This window comes from Papilio xuthus, unplaced genomic scaffold, assembly GCF_000836235.2.
Source record: "Papilio xuthus unplaced genomic scaffold, Pxut_1.1 DF826115.1, whole genome shotgun sequence".
In the NCBI taxonomy this organism is placed as follows: Eukaryota; Metazoa; Arthropoda; class Insecta; order Lepidoptera; family Papilionidae; genus Papilio; species Papilio xuthus.
The window spans coordinates 3532350-3542027 of NW_013532534.1; the positions used below are offsets into that span (position 1 = coordinate 3532350).

Below are 9678 nucleotides of genomic sequence, written 5' to 3' on the forward strand. Positions count from 1 at the left end.
ACGGAAATAAAAGTCGGCTCACCTTCATGAAACGCCGGCCCCACCAATTAGCCTAGCAGCCTGTAATTAGCCTCCGAAGCACTCCTTCACTCGAGAAGTCTCTTCGCACTCAGATAAAGTAACACCACAAAAAGGTCTTGTTCATTTTTTTTTAATTTTCAATATTCAAAAGATAGTTCGTAACGGCACTGAAAAGTTTTTTGCGCGATCGTACGCGGACGTTTGGGAGCAGAGGAGACGTGCACTCGCTACAACGGCTGGGAAGCGAATGAGTAGGAGGCCGCGATACTAGGCGGGGAGTGTTGTCCTTCCTTTTCTCGTAGCAAAGTTTAGCCATTGCGGAGCTTTTCCCTCGCAGAGGACGAACCCCATGTTACCTTTTGTCACTAGAGAAACGCTTAACGCCGTAAGTGGGCAGATTGTGCGGTATTGCATTTAGGCCTAAATAAAAACGATACTGAATCAAATTTCGATCGGTTGAATGCATTTCGAATACTTTCCGTGATTTAAATGATAATTAAATTACTTAAAGTTGAATCGACTTGTGTGTTTTGCTGTGTGTAACCATGTAAGTTCTCGACATTGTGGATTATTTTATACATTTTGTAACTAAAAAAATACGGATTGAATTAAACTATTGTGTTATGTAATAGATATACAATTTACTATTGTATATTTATCATATCTGGAAGGATAAATATTAATTACCACTAAAATAACTATTAATAACTATGCGTGTGATGTACATTGTATGTTTCTAAATCAAAAATTCGACCGCAAAATATTCCCATGTAATTCCGGAGTGCATTCGCTATCGCATGAGCTTGCGTACCATTCATCATTGATAAAACTAGTTGGTGACACCTCGTTCATTGCGGCGGCGGCAGGCGGGGAACACTGACGCCGGAGGGGCATCCCTGTTGCACTTATACCCCATTGTTACAGCTTATATCCATTAAACCTTGATTTTTATTAAAGCGTGTACATCGCTTTTTATTTTTTATACACTAAGTTTCTTTATTCAAAATTGTATTTCTTACTAATATTATAAATGCGATATAATGCGTATAGATGGATGGAAGTTTATTCTAAGATATCTCCTGAACGAATCTCACTGATATTTGGCATAGTTCTAAACATAGACTGGAAGAACAGATAGGCTACTAATTAAGTTTTTTAATTACGCGCAGACGGAGTCGCTGGCGTCACCTGGTAATACAATAATGCCATCAAAAGAAACATATTAATCGCACAAATTATGCGATTTAAATAAGAAAGTCTATAGCCTCCGTCTGATAAAAAAGACAACAAATGTATAGGGATATTTTAATAAAATATTGTTTAGGTAAATAATGCAGCTAAATAAATTTCAAATGGACCAGTTAATATAAACGGCATTGTGCAATATGTTAGCTCTGAGAGAGTTTTATTATATTTAACTAATTCTTTACTTATTATGATGAATAATTATGATATAGTGAAACAATTAATTAGTAAACGTTAGTTCCAAGATATGAAAAGTACATGTAGGTTCACCGACGTATTAGTACTTTAAAAAACTAAGATTATTTTGTACATATTTTTTTAAACTACTCTTAAGAACCAATTTATTATCTGTTCATTTCAAAACTGTACTTGAAAAGGATCTTGTCAAATACTATAGAAAGTAAAAGGGTTGATACTTGCGTCCTGTTATAATTTTTTGTAAACAGGCTCTCTCCTGCATTCACTCAATTAAGGCGACGTAAAAGGGGTGCCGTAAAATTTGATTTATCGCCGTCGAATATAATGCATTCAATTAAAATAATTATTAGTCTTCACTACACATAAGAATGGAATATATTAGCTTTTTACTTTAGTATTGTATAGTAATAAGCAAGAAAATGATACTCAAGATATTATCTTACTACTAATCCAACCAAACCAAAGTTCAAATGTATGGATGTTTGTTCAATCTCCAGAAAGGCTCAACAGATCTAGATGAAATATGACATATATGTAGAGCAGTATAGAAGAACGCATAGGCTACTAATTACGCGCCGACGGATTCGCGGAAAACAGCTTGTATTGTCAAAATGTATAAAAAGATTAGAAGAAGGCCGCCGGCAAATTAGAGACGAGCGCGATGGAATCAAAAGTATAGCACAACACATCGATACGCAGGATACGAGCGTTAGCGGAGTCGCACTTTTGTTTACATTGGACCGCTCCGCCTGTCGCGCTGCCCCGTACATCCCGAATTTCATACATACAAGATTTTCTACAATTCACATATACTATATCTTATTTAGTTTCTTGAAACATAAACTTTATTATTATGTTAAAGAGTGGGATTCAAAACGTTTGTATGAAAGGACTGAGATTTTAAATTTTACATTTTCAATAAATGGGAATATTTAAAAGGGGTCAGACAAACAAGCGGGTCTTGCCGCATTTGATTCGTCATTAGGCAGAATAGAATGGTTCAATTTAAGGGCGCATGACATGAATACGCTAAAATTCCTAAATAAATCGAAGGGAACGCCTTGCGTTTCTATATCAATTTGCGATCCATTCAACACAGGCCTTACCGGTAGTGCGTTGCTACCGTTATTATCGATAAAAAAAATCGCTTAAATTCAATAAAATATTATATTTTAATAATAATATACTTTTCAAATTTAAACACGATAACATTTTTGGGAAAGTTATTTAAATTATAAGAAATTTCCCGCCTTTCCCGAACGTTAAAAATCTTTGCTAATATTATACAGAGGAAAATTATTACTCTTTGTTTGTATGGAATAGGCTCCGAAAGTACTGAACTGATTTGAAAAATTGATTCAATGTTGGAAACCTACACTGTTGTAGGATGGGATTGGCTACTTTTTTAATTCCGAGAGCATGAAGTCGCGGGCTGATGCTTGTACGTTTAAAAGTAATAAAATAATTCACTATTTAATAAATAATAATATGTAAATATATTTTAAATCACTGTTTACTATATTATTTCAGTCTCGAAACAAACAGAAAGTACATAGTTAAAGCCTAAAGTGACATACAGATACATTGAAGATATTTGATGATAATTGTCTTTCGTTATCTGTAAATAGATCTTAAAGTTAACAAATCATTGTATTAATTATATCTTGCTTTGTATGAATTATAGCGTGTAAACATTGTGCGCGTGAATAGATGACATATCCTTGTCGTGCGGATAGATGCATAAATAAATTAACATCGCATCCGACATATCGATAAATCAAATGAACATCACTACGGCACGGCGGGCCACATTGGCGCATTTATTTTCTATTCCAGCTTAATTTATTGCGTGTAACTGGAAACATGCGCACTCACAAATCATAGGTCGCCTTATGAGCTTTCAGCGACGTTTTGTCACTTGCTTGTTTGAAAGAAACACGAGCTTTACGGTTTTGAAGGGAAGTTACAAATGATTTCTTAATTTGCTTCTTCATGCGAGGGCTTGTTCGCATTATGACAAGAAATATACGATTGTAAAGACACCTTAGAAGTTTTTCATCATTGTTACAAAGTTTAGAAGACTTTTTTTACAATATTAATTTCTACAATACTCGTATGAAACCTACAAACTTGTGAAACGTATTTGGACGTAATTAAAAAACTTAATTATTTACCGACATTTTCTTCCAGACTACATTTATATTCCAAATTTCAGCGAGATGCCTACAGCCGTTTTGGATATACCTTCTTACAATCATCCATCCATCAAAACTTTCGCATTTATATTATAAATTTTAACTACAAATGCATAATCATAGTATAAAATATAAAAACCATAACTTTCATTTCACTATTAATTATTATTTAACATCCTATCCACTAATCAAAATACCATAAAATATAAATGAAATATTATAGCTTGTAATATGAATACATTATAATTAAAATGCCATATGTGGTATTGTTTGACCGACGTAGCAATTACTGTGATATCGAATAGCTAATTGATGACCACGATACGATGTTCATATTCGATTCTTCGATTAGACGTGACGTCACCGACTGTCACAGACTAATTAACAAATAAAATCTGATGCTTACATTACAGTATAACATTACAAAGCTATGACCCAACAAACATTTTATTTCAATATCGTTAATGAAGTAAGAATGTATGCGTGTTAGAACGTATCTCCAGATCGACTGCATAGATCTAAATGAAATATAATATAGCTACTATTTTTTTTTATTCTGCGCGGACGCCGTAGCTGCAACAGCCAGTATTGCCATAATGTACAAAAAGTTTGGTATATTCTTTAGTATGTATAATTTCAAATGTAATACAGATTAAGCAGAGAGTTATTCTTAAACTATTAAAGGTATAGGAGCGGTTTAATTCAATCGGAACTGATCCATTGAATGTAAAGAAAAATGGCTTAAACGTTTCCGTCCCAAGTTTCATTGATTTCGCCTTAAATCAATTAATCATTCTTATCGGGTTATTTCGCTGACTTTTTCCGCTTAGGGACTTTAAGGCGGCTGGCCATTGAGTTGTTATGGAGAAACGGCCGGCATTGTGCCCCATTCGGACCATTGTTCGTAACAATTGTGATATAAACTGATGGAGCCGACCGAAGTGAACTGACGATTAGTCTTCTCAGACGATAGACATTGTATAGTATTTAGGCTTCCTTGAATTGATTAAAATGTCCATTGCCGATTTATATAACTGAATATCTACAGTAAGACAATGCGATTCTTACTTACATTAATTTGTTATTGACCCTACGATAACCACGGACTTATGTGTTAGGCCCAAATGAAACTACAAAATGCTAACATATTAAAAGAAAGCATGACTAACAGACTATCGTCATCCTTGTTTTTTTTATCTTTGAGTAAACAGAGATAACAATATGTTTTAAACGGAGATTTTCAGAAACCCACTGTAAACAAATACATATAAAATTTCTCGAACCGAAGTATTTTTTCCAATCATGAAAGTTAAAGTACAAATCCCAAACTCAGATTCGATTCAAAACGACTGAGATCGGTTGACAGTGTAATAACCTTAATTCCCTAGTTAAGCACCAGCAATGACATAAGCCCACTCAAAGCGTAGTTAACGTTAAAGTCAAAATTGGCAAACGGCTTGGTAACCGTTAAACTGTACTTATTGGTAATTTTTATAACCTCGTTTAAATTACTGGCACTAAGAATACTTTTAGCACTTGTAAGCCGCCCGTACTCTGTCCGCGCGGTGTTAAAAAAACATAATTGGTAGCCTATGTATTCTTCCAGACTTTATGTAGTCAAATTTCACAGAGATCCATTAAGCCGTTCTAGAGATACCTTTAAACAAACATCCAACCATCCATCTAAACATTCGCATTTATAATATTAGTAAGTTACTTGACAATTTTTTATATAAATAGTTTCATAGTAACAACGGCAAACTGCCAACGATGTCAACACTGAAATTTTGAAAGATAATTTTAAACACATAAACAATTTAAACCTGATTTAAATAAAACTCGAATAACATACTTAAAATTCTAAAATATAAACCTTATAATTTGCAAGAAAATGTCACCCTTAACTCCACAAATAGCGGGCATTATCCCACCCCCACTTAGTAACGTCGCTAAGTCCCGGCAAGGAAACAACGAAACAGGAATTTGCATACATTAAAGCGAGGCACCTTTCTTCACTGAATAAAGTGCGCTAACGAGAGCTTAAGGCCTAACACGCGATCCCTTACGAAGAAATGTTAACCCCTAGCTTTGTAAACGATGTGTACATTTTTAAACATGGTTTAAATCTATGACAATATATATTTTAAATTGCATTTCCGAATACGTATTTAATTAATAGATTAAATTAAAATACAGTAAAAATATAAGACTAAAGTTTGTAATAGACACAATAATGTTCAGTGATAGACAAAAACTTACTTCACGCTAGATACCTGTAAGGCATTTCTCTGACCAAGTTCATTCTAAGCTATTTTATATTCTACAAAAGTAAAATAATTTAAATACCGTCAGGTGCTATCGTTAAGATCTTAGGGAGGCCGGTAAGTAGCAAATGATGGTATGTAAAACAGTTTGAGTCGAGTTTCTGATTTATTTTGTTTACTTAAGTTGTTTTAATAACATCGCACCCGTTGTCAGGTTGCACGGTCTTCGGTACCAATTATATTCAGATTAAACTGTTTCTTAATTTGAGTTCATAATTATGTTTTCAAAACCTATTTCTTTAGCAACGCTATTCATATTTTCTATAAGTATTTGTCTGCCTAATTAGACGTGAATGCTTATTATTTTTATCTTACTAATATTGTAAATGCCAAAGTTTAGATGGATGGATGTTTGTTAGAAGGTATCTCCACAACGGGTCAACGCATCTTGAAAACACAGATGTAGAACATAGTCTGGAAGAACACATTACCTACTTAATAAGTTTTTTTTAATTCCATGCGGATGGAGTCATGGACGACTGTTACTCATTGGATAAAGTCTAAACTGTAAATATGTGAGTAGAACATAAAATATTTACTTATAGTCTAACAATAGTAATGAATAAAAAATGTACCTAATTAAATAAAAGAAAAAATAACAAAAGAATTACAACAGTAACCTTAAACCGATAAGGTTAGAATATTGGATAAGTTGATTTTTAGTTCAGCTAGACGTTGCAAAATAATACAAAAAACATTTCAATAAGAACAAAGATTGAATGAAACCTCACTGTACTTGTAATATTGGGTTATTCCATGTTTTCTTAACTCCATAACATAATTAATATTTGATATATATGCCTTTTATCAAATTTTAATTAAATCCTAAGCCTAATACAATATAGACGACAATTAGAAATTGTAGATCAACAATTGCCTAATTAGACTTAAAATAAAATTTTTTAGATAATATTTTTTAGTTTAATAATAAACAAAAGAAATTATAGGAAAACAATAGAAAAAATTATATGCTTACTTACCTTTTATATGTTGAAAACAATTAAAATATTTAATTTTCGAACAGAACTACGCGCCTGATTTACTTTATTCTTACGTCTTAGTTCTACCCTCTCTTTACGAAACGAACAGTTCAAGTAACAATTTTACGCTACAATAACTTTTCATTGACCTTGCTTTTTTAACAACAACAGTGTTGCAATCTGGAATTATTCACTGGCAACTAATTATGTGAATTAAAATAAATAAAAAAAAAAGTTATAGAAAAGGTATTCCAAATCACGCAATATGCTGTCGTTATGACACGAAGAATTTTAAATTCTAAATTCAAAATTCGTGCAAACCAAAGTCGACAAAACGTGACAAATTGTAAAATTATCAACGGAGATTAATTTAACGAGATCAGTCTTACCCTAACAATGAACCATGCAGCCATGGGAAAAGTAAACACAGGGGAAACGGGCCCATTATACTTGTACTAATCCACAAATTAGTTGACAAATAGTCTGCAGCCATAAAAAAACAACCCATTTATATTTGAAGCGTTGCAAACATGCTGCATGTCATAAAACGTCAAAACAAGGAATGGGTACGGCCCTTACTTTATTTACCAAACAGACTATTGATTTTAGCAACGCAATACAGGCCTTAGTAATTAATTTTACACAGAAAAAAAGGTAGTTATATATTCTAAAAGATGGATTACTTTTAATACATATTACGGCGTACTGACCGTAGGTTTCTAAATCGAAAATCTTAAATTAAGACATATTGTTGTCTTGAAGATATGTTTATACAGAGGTTATGGACTCAGAAACCCACGGTAAGTTAATTAAATGTAAAAAATATCGATCGTGACAGCCTATTAATAAAACTAAAAAACATTTGTTTCAGAAAATAAAATACAACTTAGCAGTAAATTGATAAAGAGAAAACGAAACAACGTCTAAAAAAACCTAAATCGCTGTAGTTTGGCAAAGCACAAAATAAATGAAGTCGTCCGACCTCCATTCACGATGTCGGCCCAATCGTGGATTCAGCACGCCGCTGCGCCATAAAATTAAATAAATCCGTTATTTTTCAGGCTGAGCAACGCGCGGCCGACGGTCAATCGGCAATACCGGCATCACACGATAACGGACCACATTTGTAAAGATTTTACCGGCCCTAGCGACCACCCGCTCAAGACTATTCCACTGTTTCGTGGCCATACGTTTATGTAGAGAGACGAAAGTTTTAGAAGTGACATTAAATAAATATTATCATTTAAAGAAGTTTTATTTTCGCAAAATAGCCACACATTCGATCCTGAAATTCTTGCAAAATAAAATTACTATACACTACTATTATTAATTAGATTTTAATATTAACTGTACTACTCTATTTTCAAGACCTATAATTTCTATATTAGCATTAAAATTTTATTAAAATACGGCACATGCAACTAAGAAATTACCACTGTATAAAACTATTTGGTTGAGTATCTGGTAATTTTATGTCAACTATCAATTACTCCAAACCACATTAATATATGGGCACATATAAGAAATAAAAGTGTAAAGCATATTTTATTCCTCAGTTCAGTTCGCATACTTTCTAAGCTCTGTGGTTTAGAGCGCGTACCGGCGAGGATAATCTGCGAATAAATGAAAATTGATTTTAAGATTGTGCCGCCCCGAGCCGCGGCGCGTTGACAAATAACGCAGCTTTGCTACACGGCCTCGGCATAGTATTAACTACTCCCGGACTTAGTTTATTCTTCATAATAGTGTCACTACTTTTATAACAAAAAGAACTATTATTTTATTCCAATCCTGATGTCTAAGGGACATACAGTTTAGTGTTTCACATTCTACCTTAATATCACAAAACTTTACGTTATTGCATCATCATTGATAGTAAAGACTGCAAAAGATATCTTCTCTCACCTTTTCCTTAACACAAAAGCCTTTATTTTATTTTAATAGACTTTGGGAGATATAAAGTTTATCTCTCTAAATCTCTATAAAGTTTCTATATCCATATTTTCAATTTTCATCATACTGTTCGTATTTGAATCATTTATCAAAAAATGTTACGCTACGTGTATGGTATGGGGGGGTGTCAATTAGACAGGGTGGTGGGTTGCGCCACGTGACGTCACTCATCTGCATCACAGCTACCGCTGATGCAAATTTAAATACAGTTTAAGCTTCACATTTTTTTTTGTAACGCGTATTTTTCCCATTCCGTGCGTCAGATGGTCCGCTGGGATTTTTTACTCGTACATACCATTAAACGATAATAAAACGATTTAAAAATTGCTTTGTTATGGAAAAAATTCTTAAGTCTGTGTTAAAATCTAAATTATAACATAACGGAGAAATGTATTGTAACTACAAGGGCAACATCACCTACGGCTGTAATTCCTTGGTGATGATGATGACCAATTTACGTATTGGATTTAATTGAACTTATCCCAAAAATGTTGATACCATAGATTATCCTAAGCACCAATGAAGATCTCTTACCATAATATAAGCTGCTTTCACTATATTTATACATAATTTTATTATTATTTTTAATTAATTACGAACGGAATCAAGAACAATCGGCGAGAGTTAATTACAATTTCACGCGAGTCCCCACGAGCTTTAAATATTCACAGCACGCGAAGGGACTAACGAAATTATTCTCAACAGATAAATTAAATACGCGTTAAGGCTTTTGTGACGCGACTCGCAACTACCGATTCATAA

General features: G+C 33.3%; 1 protein-coding gene across 2 annotated transcripts in view; it reads right to left on the reverse strand.

Annotated features, from left to right (window-relative positions):
* Positions 1 to 7032, reverse strand: part of Bx (LIM domain-containing protein Beadex) — a 58968-nt gene extending 51936 nt beyond the window's left edge. The window contains exon 1 of one of the 2 annotated variants that reach the window (XM_013320014.1): positions 6964 to 7032. Coding sequence is in view for 1 of the 2 variants with exons in the window: in XM_013320012.1 (XP_013175466.1) it covers positions 23 to 28 (6 nt within the window). In the remaining variant the exon portion in view is untranslated. Of the gene's footprint in view, positions 1 to 22; positions 255 to 6963 lie in introns of those variants that run through there. The other variant, XM_013320012.1, reaches the window with a different exon arrangement.
* Between the last annotated feature and the right edge of the window lie 2646 nt (positions 7033 to 9678).